The following is a 16,600-nucleotide window of genomic DNA, read 5'->3' on the forward strand; positions in this document are numbered from 1 at the left end:
CATGTATTTAGCATATATTAATAGAGCCAATTGTGTGTCAGGTGCTATGCTAGGTACAAGGGCTACATCTGTGAATAACACAGAATCTTTGTCTCTAGGGAGCCCACAGTGTCCTAGAAATCAGTGACAGATCACTACCCATGTTACAAGACAGCAAAACTGAGCCTTAGATCCAGGTTAGAGATAAGTTATGTAAACAGGCAATTTCTGTATTGATTGTTTCATATGTGATAAAAATCAGTACCAGTATTACTAAAAAACAGAACGGAAACTTAACTATGTATTAGTGATTTCTCACCTCTCAATTAATGGTACTCTATCTACTTACTAAACTGAATACTTGGACACATCCTTTATTCTTTATTTTTCCTAACACCCCACATCGTATCCATTAGTACATTCTATTCTCTGTGCTTTCAAAATATAATCACAATACTACCCTGGACTAAGCTACCATAATCTCTCAGCATTCTGTCACAATATTTCCTGTGTTTTCTCCTTTTCCCACTCTTGTTCTCTTTTCCATGTAACAAAGTAAAAATCTTCAAATGAGTATCAGATTCTAAGGTTTCTCTGGTAAAACACTCCAAAGCCCTACCTTATCCAACCCCCATCTCTCTTACCTCATATCCTGCTTCTCTTCCTCTAAATTTCAGGATTTAATTTATTCCTCAAAGAATACATTAGACATATTTGCACTTGCTAATGTCTCTGGCAACATACTTTTCCCTGATCTTTGTATTTTGAATGCAAAGAAATAAATCAGATTACTATTAACAAAACTTGGGTCCTGGACCAGGTAACATAAACCAATTTATTTTATCAAATGCTTTGTTAATATAAACTTGATTAAGTATCATCTAAATCTGCTAGTTAGATAATACTTTTAAAACTATTTTTCCATGCAGAGATGTTAACTAACTTGCTAGTAACCATGAACAGCAAGACAATGGCAGAGCTATGATTGTAACTTTCTGTCTGCTTCCAGAATCTGTGATGTTATATGCTATGGTCTGCTGCTCTTAATAGGTGAGAGGCATTCTCTACCACAAAGTGTGATGTCATCTTACAGATTCACCCGTTTTAGCTATGTGTAGAATTATGGAGGGACTGGAGATAGATGGGAACCTAAGCTTTGAGAGATAAGAGGCAAGAGAATTCCTTAATTTATTAATATCTTCCCCACTTCTATAATATTGAGGCTAATGTATTAATAATTGTCTCTTGCAAATGTAGATACCAACCACCGCCCCAATTTAAAAAAAAAAAAAAGCTAAGATTGCCAGCTATTTACAGTAACCTTGATGTTTTTAGTTTCTTAATCTATAGTGGAACGAGCACCTAGCTCAATGGGTTCTATGAGATTAAAGAGTTTTGCAAAGTGCTGATTTTGCTAGTACACATTTCAGAGCTCTCTCAGCTACCTGAAGAAGGTGAAAGATCAGCCACATGCTTCTTTCTTTGGTGGAGAAAGTAGACAGGAAAGTAGGTGAAATGGCATGGGCAGAATTTAAACTTAAATTTTTGACTTGAACCCCTGATCCCTCATGAATGCTAAAACAAATTATGATGTCTTTTTGAAAACATATAAGCATCAAAATGACTTAATAAGAAATTATAAAAGTTAAACTTCTATTTGTTCTCTTATGATATTTTGTGGGTTTTCCAATTATTACTATTTTGGGGGAAAGGAATTTGCAATCATTTAGGCCTTGGGGTGATAAGGAAAAATAGTCACCAGGCACTTCTACAGGATCCTAATGCTCCTCGAATAGGTCAGTTGTTCTCAGATGCTCAATAATAACAAGTGATTTAACAAACTTTGAACAAACATGCACCCTTCAATTTTTAAGCTCTTGCTTTTAATCAGCTTCTTCTGTATACACCTGGACCCAGGTCTTGCATGGTACTAGCAGGCATTATTGGAGAGAACTTGGAACTGTCCAGGAAAAATTCAATCTTGATACCATTTTTTTTCCCTACATATATCTCTTATTTAGAATAATTTTTAAAAAGGTGATACAGGGATTTCTTCTCTCCAAAGAATAACAATATAATATAACAAAAAAACTAGTCATAACATTAGAAGTTCCTTTCTACTTTTGTTGTTTACTATCTGAGTGACCTTGGAAAACTGACTTCTCTTGTCTACAGCTCAGTTTCTTTAAATGTACAATGTGGATTGTTTCTGCTGTGCATGTCTATCTTGCAGTGTTGAGGCACATAAATTGATACATGTAAAATTATGTTGAAAAGTGCCAAGCAAATGCAAATGGTCAATATTGTCCCCATTTAATTCAATAAACAGTACAGCAACCATGCCCTAAACACTGTGATTTCATTTACAAATTAAAAAGGGTCAAATTTGCCTTTGTCCCAATTGCTGTCTATTGTGGACAAGGCATAAAGAAAAATCAGGAAAAAAAGCTAAATAATTACTTCCTGAGAGTCTAATGGGCATCACCTCAGGTGAGACCTTTCACTTACTTTTATACTCTAAAGTCTTGACCAGAAATATATAGTGACTAAAAGTCATCACAATTTATATTTTGATAGAGTTACTACTTATAAAGCATCTTCTGCCAGGCTCTGTGTGAGGTACTTATGACTTTTCTATAATATTTAATTCTCATGTCATCCTTGTAAAATATGGATCATCATTTAGAAGATGATTAAATTAAATTTTAAGTCATTGAAGGAACCTGTCCAAGTCATAGAGCCAGGAAGACACGGAACAAGGATTCAAACCTAGATCTCCATACCCTGTTCCTAAAAAAAAAAAAATAAAAGAATGAGACTCAAACTAACACCTTTTCTAACAGCCAGAAAAACATGTGCTGCTGAATTCTGGTAGTGGTTGAGGCTGAGTTGCAGAACATGGCTTAGGGTCAAGGTAAAACAGGTAAGTGTGGCCTCAGAGACTGCCACTGAATATGCAATCTTCTGGAAATAGAATCAATCAAGTTAGTAACCTATTCTCTGTTTAGCATGTTAAACAGAGAAAGGTAGGTTTAAGACTGACCTAGGAAATGGATGTTTCAAATCTGCTCCCTTTAAGTTTTCCCACATTTCAACAACAAGGTATATAGAGTGTCAGAGAGAGGTATAGAGAAAATGACACAGAGTTCAAAGAAAAAAATAATTTTAATATCTGCAATCATGGTGCTCTTCATGAAGAAATGTTCTTGGATCCTTTAAAAATGGTTAGCAGCTAACAGCACAATGACAGGATCAAATTCTCACTTATCAGTTTAGATCCTGAGTGTAAATGGGTTAACATCCCTATTGAAAAGGCATAAAATGGCAAGTTGAATAAAGAAGCAAGACCCAACTGTCTGCTAACTTCGAAAGACATATCTCACAAGTAACAACACCCACAAGCTAAAAGTAAAGACTTGGAGAAAGATCTATCAGGCAAATGGAAAACAAAAAACACCAGAGGTACCTTTGCTTATATCATGTAAAACAGACTTATATAATGGTAAAAGGCACAATACAAACAAGAAGACTCAACTATCTTAAGTGAATACATACTCAACATTAGAACACCCAGATTCATAAAACAGGTTTTTAGAGATCTATGAAGAGATTTAGGAAGCTACAAAATAATCCTGGGGAACTTCCACACCCAACTGACAATGTCATATGAATCATCAGGGCAGAAAACAAATGAAGATATGCTGTAGTAAACTCAAGACTTGACCAGTTGGAGCCAATTACACATCTACAGAACATTCGATCCAAAAATAACAGAATATATGTTCTTCTCATCTGCACCTGGCACATAATTCTAAGATAAACACATACTCAGGAATAAAGCAAGTCTAAACAAATTCAAAGAAACTGACATAACACCAAACACACTCTTGGACCACAGTCCAATAAAAATTAAAAATCAATACCAAGAAAATCTATCAAAACTGTACAGTTACATGGAAGTTAAACAATGTGCTCCTGGATTACTTTGGGATTAAAAAAGTAAAATTAAAGTAGAAATCAAAAAATTCTTTGAAACTAATGAAACCAGAGGCACAACATACCAAATCTTTGGGACACAGCTAAAGCAGTGTTAGGAGAAAAGTTTATAGCACTAAATGCCAACATCAAAAAGTTAGAAAGATCTCAAATTAACAACCTAACATCACACCTACGAAAGGAAGAGAAACTAGAAAAACAAAAGCAAAACAACACCAAAGTTAGCAGAAGATAAGAAATAATCAAAATCAGAACTGAAATGATTGAAATTGAGATGTGAAAATCCATACAAAACATCAATTTAAACAAAAGTTTAAACAAGATCAATAGGCTGCTAGCTAGGTTGATGAAAAAAAAAGAGAAGATCCAAATAAACACAATTAGAAATTACAAAGATGACATTACAATTGATCCCACAGACATACAAAATATGCTCAGAGACTATTATGAACATCACCATACAGACAAACAAGAAAATCTCAGAAAAATAGATAAATTTCTGAAAACACACAGCCTCTCAAGATTGAACCATGAAGAAATAAAAATTCTGAACAAATCAATAGCAAATTCTGATCGTGAATCAGTAATAAAAAGCCTACTAGCCAAAAAAACCCAAAAAAAAGTCCTGGGCCTGATAGAGTCATAGCCAAATTCTACCAGATGTTCAAAGAAGAGCTAGTATCAGTCCAAAAATTCAAGGAGGAGGAACTCCTCCCTAACTCATTCTACAAAGCCAGCATCATCCTGATGTCAAAGCCTGGCAGAGACACAACAATAAAAGAATACAACAGGCTCATATTCCTAATGAACCCAGATGCAAAAATCCTCAAAAAAATACCAGCAAACAGAATTCAAAAGCACATGAAAATGTTAATTAACCACCATCAAATAGGCCTTATTCCTGGGATTCATGATTGGTTTAACATATGCAAATCAATTACTGTGATTCACCACATCAACAGAAGGGACAACAAAAACCACATGATTATCTTAATAGATGCAGAAAAAGCCTTCAATAAAATTCAGTAGTCCTTCATGTTAAAAACTCTGAACAAATTAGGCAACAAAGTAACATACATCAAAATAATAAGAGCCATCTATGACAAATCCACTGTCAACATCACACAGAACAGGACAAAACTAGAAGCATTCCCTTTGAGAACTAGAATAAGACAAGAATGCCCTCTCTTAGCATTTGTATTCAGTGTAGTACTAGAAGTCCTAGCCAGAGCAATCAGGCAAGAGACAGAAATAAAGTGCATTCAAATAGGAAGAGAGGAAGTCAAACTATTTATCTTTGCAGAGAATATTAATCTATACTAAGAAAACCCCACAGATTGTACCAGAAGGCTTCTAGAACTGATAAACAACTTCAGTAAAGTGTCAGGATACAAAATCAATGTACAAAAATTAGTGGCATTTTTATAAACAAATAATGTCCAAGCTCAGAGCAAAATCAAGGACACAATCTCATTTACAATAGCCAAAAAATAGAATAAAATGTCTAGGAATACAACTTACCAAGGAAGTGAAAAATCTCTACAAGAATTACAGAATACTGCTGAAAGAAATCAGAGGTGACACAGACAACTGGAAAAACATTCTATGCCTGTTATTAGGAAGCATGAACATTGTTAAAATGGCCATACCACTCAAAGTAATTTACAGATTCATTGCTATTTCTACAAAACCACCAATGTCATTTTTCACAGAATTTTAAAAATCTATCACAAAATTTATATAGAATCAAAAAGATCCCAAATCAAGCAAAGCCAGAGGCATCACACTACCCAGCTTCAAACTATAATACAAGGCTACAGTAACCAAAACAGCATGGTACTGATAGAAAACACACACACACACACAAGCCAATGGAACAGAATACAGAACCCAGAAACTAAAGCACACACACTCGACTGACCTTCAATGAAGTCAATGATAACAAACAATGGCAAAAGGACTTCCTATTCAATAAATGATGCTGGGATCACTGGCTAGTCATATGCAGAAGATTGAAATTGGACTCCTAGCATTCACCATATGCAATAAATTAACGCAAAATAGATTAAAGACTTAAATGCAAGACCTAAAACTATAAACCCTAGAATAAATCCTAAGAAATACCATTCTGAACATTCGTCTTAGCAAATAATTTATGACTAAATTTCCCAAGGCAACTGCAACAAAAAGAAAAAATTGACACATAGGACCTAATTAAACAAAGGGCTTTTGCACAGCAAAGGAAACTATCAGCAGAGTAAACACATAACATACAGAATTGGGGAAGATATTTGTAAACTATGTATATAACAAAAGTCTAATATTCAGAATGTGTAAAGAACTTGAACAAATCAGCAAGCAAAAGACAACCCTATTAAAAAATGGGCAAATAAAATGAACAGACATGAATCCCACTACTGAGTGCATGGCCAAAGGAAAAGCACTCATTCTATGAAAAAGACACATGCCCTTATAAGTACATCACAGTGCTGTTCACAATAACAAATACATGGAATCAATCAAGATAACCATCAGTGGTAGACTGGATAAAGAAAATGTGGTACATATATACTATGAAATACTACACAGCCATAAAAAAGAATAAAATCATGTATATTGCTGCAATGTGGATCAAGCTCAAAACCATTATCCTCAGTGAACTAATGCAGGAACAGAAAACCAATTATCATATGCCGTCATTTATAAGTGGGAGCTAAACATTGAATACACATGGACGCAAATATGAAAACAACAGATACTGAAGACTGCTTGAAGAGGAAGGATGGGAGGGAGCTATGGTTTAGAAGGCTACCTATCAGATACTATGGTTACTACCTTGGTGAAAGGATAATTTATACACGAATCCTCAGCAACGCAATTTACCCACATAACAAACCTGCACATGTACCCCTGAACCAAAATAAAAGTAAGAGAAAGAAAATCGTTAGGGCTAGTATTAGTATAGGATTAGGAAGATAAAGAAATAGAAGGGTAGTTTAGAGAAGACAATTTGTTAATTTAATTCATTCACCAAATATTTATTGTTGACCCACTGTGTGCCAGACATTATTCTAGGCATGGAGTAGAAAATAAAAAAGAAAATATCCCTGTTTTTATAGCACTTAATATTTTAGTGAGTGATTGAGACAGACAATAAGCAAGAAAGTAAAAATAAACAAGATAAATCTATAAAATATCCAATATAGATTAGGTGTTGGTAATGAGAACATAATGTCAGAAAAGAAGGTAGGGAGTGTTGGTGGGGAGGGTAGGTAGAAATGAAATTTAGACAGGATATTCAGAGAAGGTTTCACAGAGAGAATTATACCTGAGTAAAGACATTAATTGGGAAGGAAACATGCTCTGAACTTCTGAAGCAAGCTCACTATGCACTGATTACCAACTTGTATGACAGAACGTACTCATATGCAAGTTATGTGATATAGATTTATTACTTACAGATAGGCAGCAAGAAACATCAGATGCCTAGGATTCATTGCGAGCTGCTCCCCCAAGTCTTAGAAAGTTGCCTAGGGTAGATGGAGTCTCAAATTCATGCAACCCACTTGGATAGCAGATAAGGGACCCTGGAAAACAGCCTGCCCTGGACGTTATATCCTGGGGTCACATGACTTACTGTGCTAAAGCACTGAAGGACATTCTGTTCTGGTGAGACTGAAACAGAGCCCATGTTCTTCTGGCCAGTCTCTCTCTTTGTCAGTAAGTTACTTTACCAGACCATCATACAGTTGCTGTTGAGAGCTACAAGCAAGAAAGGGAGGAAAACCATCCAAGGTCTTTTGGAGAACTGTCCTGCACAAATCTTGTAGGTAGAGCATTCCAGGTAGAACACACAGCAATTACAAGGACTCAGAGGCAGGGGCATACCTAGCATGTTTGAAGATGTGAGAGAAGGTCAGTATGTCTAGGGTGTAATAATTTAGAGGAAGAGTATTAAGAGATTAAGTCAAAGGAATAAGGGGTGAAATATCACGGGTCAGGTTCCTATATGTGTTTGAAGGCCATTGCAAGGACTTTGGCTTTTACTTTTAGTAATAAGAAAAAAGTCACTGGAACGTTTGATCAGAGGATTGTCATGATCTGACTTCTATTCAAGAGAATTATCATGGCTATTGTGCTGCAAACAGGCTGGGGTGCAGGAAAGATGGACAAAAGGAGAAAGGAGAAAACCAGTTAGAAGACTGTTGCTGTAATCTAGACAGGAGAAGATATATAGTAGATTAGTGCTGTCTAATTCCAGATAAATTTTGAAGATAAATCACCTAAGAGTTGTGAAGGTATGAAGGAAAAAGAGTCAAAAGTGACTCCAAAGTGTTTGACTTAGCAACTAGAAGAATGGAATTTCCATCAGTGTGAGGTAAAATGTGGAAATATAAATCCAGTCTGTGTGAGGAAGGAAACTGTAAGATTTGCCTGGAGTGTAGCCTGGGATCAGTGTCTAGTCCAGAAATGGAAGCAGGATTTCCCATCTTGTATTATGTCAGGATGAAATATGCCAGGTTCTCTAGAGAAACTCTCTACTAGGAGAAATTTAAGGTGTCAGTATTTGGGCCAGAAATCAAGAGGGGATAATAGGCCTCTACAGTTTGGAAAGCCACAAAGCCCCGTGCTATCTTTGGAGAGTTGTCATTGTTGTTTGTTGTTGTTGTTTAAAAAAAAAAAAACACCTTTCATAAAGAAAACATTTTTTTCCAAAATGATAAGCTCTGGCTTTACTTCAGCTCTTTCTTCCACCTTTTTTACCACACTCTTCCTATATGTTTCAACCCTATTCATTCTAGGAAACAGATTTCACTTCCTAGATACTTTTACCCATAATCATGGCCTCTCCCACAGGCAAGGACATTTTCTCCTGTCACTGGGATGACTGCATTCCCTCTTAATGGCCTTGGATACTCCTTGATACTCTTACAGCCATTTTGCGCTTTATACTCCTATAGCCATTTAAACCTTTCTCCACAATGTGGCCAGATTGGTCTTCCTGAAATAGAAATATGATCATGTGTCTCATGTCCCTCCCTAGCTTAAACACTTTAATGAATCCCAAAGGTCTTATGATAAAATGCAGCATTTTTTTTTTTTTTTTTTTTTGGGACAGAGTTTCCCTCTTGTTGCCCAGGCTGGAGTGCAATGGCACAATCTCTGCTCACAGCAACCTCTGCCTTCTGGGTTCAAGAGATTCTCCTGCCTCCACCTCCCGAGTAGCTGGGAGTACAGGTGCACACCACCATACCTGGATAATTTTGTATTCTTAGTAGAGATAGGGTTTTGTCATGTTGGTCAGGCTGTTCTCAAACTCCTGACCTCAGGTGATCCACTAGCCTCGGCCTCCCAAAGTGTTGGGATTACAGGCATGAGCCACCACGTCTAGCCAAAATGCAGCAATCTCAACATGGCTTATCTCTGCCTTCCTCTACCATCTCAGTTCTCTATTTTCTCCTACCTCCTATTCTCTGTGTTGGTCATTCTGATTTCCTTAAAGTTTCCCAAACATAACTATCTCATCCATTACTCTTCAAAAATGCATGGGGCACTCTTTTTCCCCATTTGTCGGCTGATACTTGACCTAATCCTCAGCTTCAGAGACCTTCCATATGTGAGTCACCATTCAGTCATGTCTCAGCACTTGTCAGAACACATTGTAACTGCCTGCTTAGGTAGATGCTCATTTGCCCTCTAGACTCTAAGTAAATGAGAGCAAGCATTTTGTCTATCTTGTTCAGCCTGATCTCCCTCACTCAGAGCAAGTTCTGAGCAGTTAGAAATCACAGGCACTCAGTGCATATTTGTCAAATCAAATACCAATCATGAACTTTAGTTCCTTAATGAAATGTTCCCAAGGACCTTCTATTGGAAAGCATATTTCTCACTCCTTTGGGCCTCTATAGATTTTAGCTTCACATATTTTACAGATTTATTATCTTCTACCTTTCCCTGTATTTACATAATTTATTACTGTTTTTGGACAAGTTTCTTATGTGCAAGCTCCATGTTCAAACCATCTTTTTCTTCTCTCTAGATGATTAATTACAGAGGTTTATGTATATTCTGACTCCAGTAAATGTTTACTGAATTAAATAATGAATTAAATGAGTTTAAATGTTATATTTTATAACTTTCAAATAGGCCAGTTTATGGAGAGCATATGCTTTGAGATTAGAATTACTGGGTGATAAATCTAAATAGATAAATTTATATCAGATGATGGACTATCTAGTATTGCCAAGTAAGATAACGTAATAGTTTAGAAACTGGAGGTTTGTTGAAGATTTCTGAACTGAAAATGTGTAATATCACAGCTGATACTAACGAAATTAATCTGTCCTTAAGAAACGTTTTGTGATACAGAAATACAGTTCTATGCTGCATTCATCCCTAGAGTTTGGTTATGGAAGAAAGTGGATCTTGCTACTGTTGGGGACTCAGATCTTTTTTCAGCATTTTGGAAGAAAAACCTAAATACAGAAGATAACCGTTAGGCTCCCTATGTTGGTACCTGTTCCTCAGTATTACCTCTGGTTCTAACTCTGGTAAAATTGCTCCAGGACATTCTCTAATTCCAGGTAACCCATTATTCAGTACCCAGGGATGTCTTGAGGATAGATTTATATCTCAAAGCTATGCCTAATTTGTTTCCCAACAGGTTCTCTGACTCTGAAAACACATCATGTTCAAGATTCCAAAATGGGATTTGTGATCAACGCCATCTATTCGATGGCCTATGGGCTCCACAACATGCAGATGTCCCTCTGCCCAGGGGTTGCAGGACTCTGTGATGCAATGAAGCCAATTGACGGACGGAAACTTTTGGAATCCCTGATGAAAACCAATTTTACTGGGGTTTCTGGAGATACGATCCTATTTGACGAGAATGGAGACTCTCCAGGAAGGTATTGATACAGTTATCCTCTAGACAGTAGAGGCAGAACAACAGCCAACATTTGATCCTGAAATGTCTTTTTCTCTCCTTTGTGGTTAATCTAGGTTTCCTGGCCAAGTTTTCTCTGCCCTGACATCGCAAATGAGCAAAGATAGAGAGAAGAAGCCCCATTTCTGTGACCAGGAAATAAAGCATTGTTGCTAATGTCCAAAATGTGCTTTGGGAATCGTTATCATATTTCAGAGACCTAAACTAAGAGACAGGAATCTCACATGACCATAGATAAATAGAAATCATCTCTGTGGTTTCTCTGTACATGCCTGTCATGTTATTCCCTGCATTTGGCTATTGTCTTGTGTAACAGAACTATTCTGAAACAGAAACAATTCAGTTTCTGATAATCCAGAAATGGGGCTGAGGGTCTGTTTTGTTGTTTTCTGTTCCTAAAGCGAGTGAGTTATAAGTCATATTTTATTTTATGATTCTTCAGCTGGAGCACTTTCTCCCTTCTTGAGGACTAAATTGTTTTTTTCTCTGAAATTTGACTTTTCATTATTTATAGAGGAGCTTAAGGAAGATAAACTCGTAAGTCAGTTCCCAGAGAAATTACTGAGTAGCCAGGACTTACGAGAATTCACATTTATCTTCTACTCCAAATTCTTAAATGGCTCTACACAGTCATTTAAGAATTATAGACACTTTTAATCTATAAGGAATAATGTCACTGAAATTATATTTGGAGTGGTAGCAGGGCTGAGTTTTACTTGCATCAAAACAATCAGGGTCCTTCGGTCTCTAAGTGCTCTTCTAGCAATAGCTCATACTTAACAACTGTGCTTGGAAAGCTGTCAATACACTCTATTGTTGACCCTGCCAAGAGGTTTCATGAGTCCTCAACAATTCATACCACCTGTGCCCACACGTTCTGTCAGCAACCTTGGTTTAGCACACTTCTATATTCTGATATGAGCTGGAGCTTATCCCAAATGCAGCTGTTACTATCTCATATGCCAGACTTATAAGTGATAGTTCCAGGTGATACAGCCAAGTGAAAACCTAGTTTTTTTTTCTATTCTGCAGACTTGAAGTATTGCTACAACCAGGCTGTTTGCCAAAATAAACTGACTTTTCACATGTTGTTTTCTGCTTTTTGGCTGTTCAGTATATGAGTGTAGAAAAAGATACAAGCATTTTCTCGGAGCCAAACAAAACTTCACAATTGTAAATCTTTTAAGGGCAAGTTGAGCAATGAGCTCATTCTTGAGGCTCCGGTCAAGGCCTGGGCTCAGATATTTGCATACCAATTTGTTATTCCATGTGCATCCCTAGAGTACTGACATTAGCTTGGGACTTGCTGATAGAATTTGATGACTGTAGCTCCACCAGTTCAAGAGTTTTTATGTCAGGTACCCAACCCATTCCACAAACCAGACAGGGAGGAAATGCCTCAGAAGGTCCAGCTCTATCCAGTGGGAAACCTTAATGGATCAGGCCAAACATCGCTGCCTTATTCATAATCCTCCAAATATGTTGTAAAAGGTTCTTAATCTTTTTTGGAACATGAATCCCTTCGAGACTCAGATAAAATGTACATATATTCTTTCAAGAACAATATATTTAAAATTTTGCAAACAATTTCTGGGAATATAGGATTGTCCTGAGTGTATCCTTGTACTATTAAGTTTGAGTATACATTAACCCATTAATAAATGATCAGAGTTGGCCTCTAAGGGCATGAATCAGACTCAGGAACAGGTGATTTACAACTTTTTCTTTCTTCCAATAGTTTAGTTACATTTACACAAAATACATATAACTAGCATATATTGTATGTCCTGAGCCAAATACTAAGCAAAGCACTCTACTTTTTAATCCTATGAGGTATGTATTGTTACCACTCTTTTTTCCAGTTAAAGAAAACCAAGGCTTACAAAAGTTCAATGACTTGCCCAAAGACACAGTCTAGTAAATGATAGAGTCAAAATTTTTACTCTGTCTCCTGGGCTTCAACTTCTATCCCTATACAATAGCCTGCCAATTAGTCAACCAGGATCAGAATTTTTAGAGCACTATATGTTGAGAAATTTATCTGTAGACATTTGGTTATTTTTGTGGAGTAGAAGCCTTCTGCTGGATCAAAGGCATTCCAGGCTGGGTGAGAAACCAAAGGAGGCTGAGCGATTAAGGAATCCTCTAAAATTCCAGAGTTAAAGGAGGATGCTAAACAGAGGAAGCTGAGAGAGGTGGCAGCTGACTCCAGCACACACTTGCAGACTGTTGGAAAGTATGTTTTATTCATTGTTTTTAAATCTCACATCTGATTAGCCTACCATCAGTCCCAATACTCTAATGAAAAACATGGTGCCAGGTGTTACAGAATCCAGAATTTTTGAATTTGCAAAAGCTTAAACAATCATATAATGTCCCTAACATAATATGTAACAGAACTCCTTAATAAACACATTAGTATTTCTGCAGCAAAACATACAAATATTCACTTTAATTGTGATAAACAAGACTATAAATAGTCTCACATTAGTTCCAGTCAGATTTCGTCACTAGATAAAGTTCAGGTACTATCACGTTTTGCTCTCAAGTGACTTAGGAAAAAAACCGTAATTTTCAGAGCTTTAATGATTTTACGATTACAGATAAGAAATATGAACCTTTACTATTTTGCCATTAACAGACTAGATCATCAGTCATCAAACTATAATTTGCAAAGCAGGGCAAGTGGAGTCTCCTGCTTGTTTTCATAAGTAAGGTTTTTTGGAACACAGTCACATTCATTCATTTAGGTGCTATAGCTGCTTGTACACAACAATGGCAGGAGTGAGTAGAGACCATCTCCAAACTTAAAATGTTTACCATACATCCCCTCACAGAAAAAGTTTGCTAATCTCTGGTTTAGGGACTCCATTGAGAATTAAAGTTTAAGGCGTGTGGCTGCTGCCTGGAATTGACCATAATTAGGTAGAGGAAACATGGACGGCCAATGTCAGACTGAGTACAACTGACTAATTAAACCATGAAATTAAAGCATTATATTGTGGGATTTGTAAGTATAAGGATGCAAAATATTTTAAAACAATGGTAAAAATAAAACAGAATTTGGAATTGCACAAGGCCAAGTTTCTTACATTTTACACCAAGTGACTCAATATTAACTTTAAGTAGAATAAAAAAGCCTATTGTAATCCCTTGAGCAACCACTAGAATTTTAATATAAAGAAGAGTATTTAAAATAGAGATACAAAGAAGAAAGTAAGAAAGATTAACCCAAAATAAGGCAGGAAAAAAAGAACAGAGGAGCCCAACATATGTGGTAAATAGAAAATAGAGGTTAGAACAGTAGGTGGCAGATCATGACTTTGCGTGCACACCGACTCTTAATATATGGCCCTGCTCATAGAAGGTTCAAAAACCAACAGATGGTCTGTTTCAATGTCCAGATTTTCCTGGTAAAACCCCTGAGTGTCATAGAAAGGAAGAGACATGCCCAACGTTTCACTGTCAATTAAATAACAGGACAAGGACATTATGCAAATCTCAGGCACAATCATCAAGTTAAACTTTACCTCAGTTTTTTTTTTTTATTACATTTGAAGTGGTTCAATGTATTAATATATAGTATAAAAGTGTTCTATTATTAGGTGCCATTCATGTTTTTGGTCAAACTAAAGCTTTACTCTGTGATGATCCAACACTAAAGGTACAGATCATTGCAATTGCTTTGAGAATGGACCAGGGTTTGAGAGTATCTATTATGTCAACCCACAGATAATTTAGCACATGTTTAAGAATTATACTTTTTTATTTTAACCAAAGCACTTTAGCATCAGAATTATCAATTGAGAGAGCCTTAGTAACCACACCAATGCAATACTCTGCAGCCGCCTCCAAGTGATTTTTCACTTTCTCTAACAACCATGTTTCAATCTCTTGAATAAACCTCTGACTATCATCTAAAGACAATCTGCTCGAATTTTCAGAGTTATAGCCATTTAGAAAGTTCCTTATTTCTGTTCAATTGAACACTGCCTTTCTCTAGTTTTCCTTAAGTGTTTTAACAAAACTTTCTGTTGTTGTAATATATTTTATTTTGATTTTGAACAATATATAAAATTTATTTTTAAAATTATTTAGAATATTTAGGTTTAAATTGTGGCCAGTTAAGGAAGAGCAGACATGAGAAGGTAAAGAGTAAGGGGAAGGAAGGGACAGGTATTAAAGAAGACAGATTACATAAACAAATATACTATGCTGAGAAAAACATTTCAGAAGCAGAGAAATATAGAAACCAAGAGGTGCAGTGAGAAAGAAAGGCGAGAGGAGGAAGAGAGAGAGAGAGAGAAGAGGAGGAGGAGGATTGAGAAAGAAGAGAAGGGAGGAAGGGATAGATAGGAGGAAGGGAATGGGAAGAAGAAAGAAGAGAAACTGGGCTGGAGATTTATATTAAACTGTCTTGTGACTGGAATAACACACTAATCTTTGCTTCTGACACTGAATATGTGCCACTTGGATCTTTACTAAAGCCATAAAAAAATTAGATAACTGAATTACTGTTATTTGTTGGAAAACAAAATACAGTCTTCTAGATTGACTCATGGCTAAATATTGCAGGAAGTCTTTATGTCTTTTGATTCTTCCCTAAAAGTTACATGTGAGTATGTTTTAAGCATTCACTTTTTTCCCCTTTTGATGGAGAATAAAAGCTATATTCTATCTCTGAAAATTAAAAGGGCTCATACCAACTCACAAGTGAAGGAGAGAATATTCTTTTGTGGTGATACATTCTCATCTATTTTTTTAGTATACTAAAAAAAGATTTGTAAAGCAATGTTCTGTTGTCACAGCCATAGCCGTGAGTGATAATACCTCTTTGTGTTTGTCCTGTAGTAAGAAACAATAACCAGAAATCTAAAGGCTAATTCCAAAGGGAGAGTTCATTACCGCTAATGTAATTATAACATGTTTATGGAGTTGAACTGAAATTAGGGTTTAACTTTCCTTAAAACAAGTTCCCTGACTAATGTGACATTTTCCAATCTATAGAGTTTTCATGTTTATTTTTCAAATATTCTGGATCCTTTGACTTTTTACCATTTGTCATACATAAAGAGGCATGGATATAGAGAAAAAGGACTTCAAATATAAATTGGTTCAAATTTTTACAATATTTAAGCAAGGAAAATACAATCTCTTAGCTCCAGCCAGGATTTGGAACAGTCTAATAAAGAAGAAGGAACCACAGACTTGAAGGCTTACTTTCGGTCCTGGCTCTGACAGTTACATACTCTGCAATCTGTTTGTATTAATTAATCTCACTGACCTTCAGTTCCATTATCTGTAAAATTAACAGTTTGAACTCAACTTTTCAGAGTCACGAATTGCTAGAATTGGGATTGACAGCTCATTTTTTGAGTGAGGAGTGACACCCTCATATCTCTTCATATTAGCAGCAAAGAAACAAGTCTGACATTGATGTTTCTCTTTCTCCCATCCTATAATCTTCAAAGGTTATTTGGTCATAAAAAGTCACCCTTTGAATACTTAAAGCCCATATGTTTCAAGTAGCAAATGTATTTTTACCTCAGTGCTCTGTATTCTAATATATCAACTCATCGCACGCACAGAGGCCATGGAGTAATTGTGACCGAGAGGGATGGAAAGTATCCTATAAACTGGTATTTTTTATTTAGAAGTAGAATTTAGACAGTTACC

At 36.1% G+C, this 16,600-nt stretch overlaps 1 protein-coding gene across 6 annotated transcripts in view; it reads left to right on the top strand.

Moving 5' to 3' along the window:
• Positions 1-16,600, top strand: part of GRM5 (glutamate metabotropic receptor 5) — a 574,635-nt gene that overhangs the window by 447,794 nt on the left and 110,241 nt on the right. For all 6 annotated transcript variants that reach the window (XM_017977702.4, XM_078339980.1, XM_035265279.2 and 3 more), the window contains exon 5: positions 10,640-10,886. In XM_017977702.4, the coding sequence (XP_017833191.2) occupies positions 10,640-10,886 (247 nt within the window). The remainder of the gene's footprint in view (positions 1-10,639; positions 10,887-16,600) is intronic.

Source organism: Callithrix jacchus, chromosome 10, assembly GCF_049354715.1.
Source record: "Callithrix jacchus isolate 240 chromosome 10, calJac240_pri, whole genome shotgun sequence".
In the NCBI taxonomy this organism is placed as follows: Eukaryota; Metazoa; Chordata; class Mammalia; order Primates; family Cebidae; genus Callithrix; species Callithrix jacchus.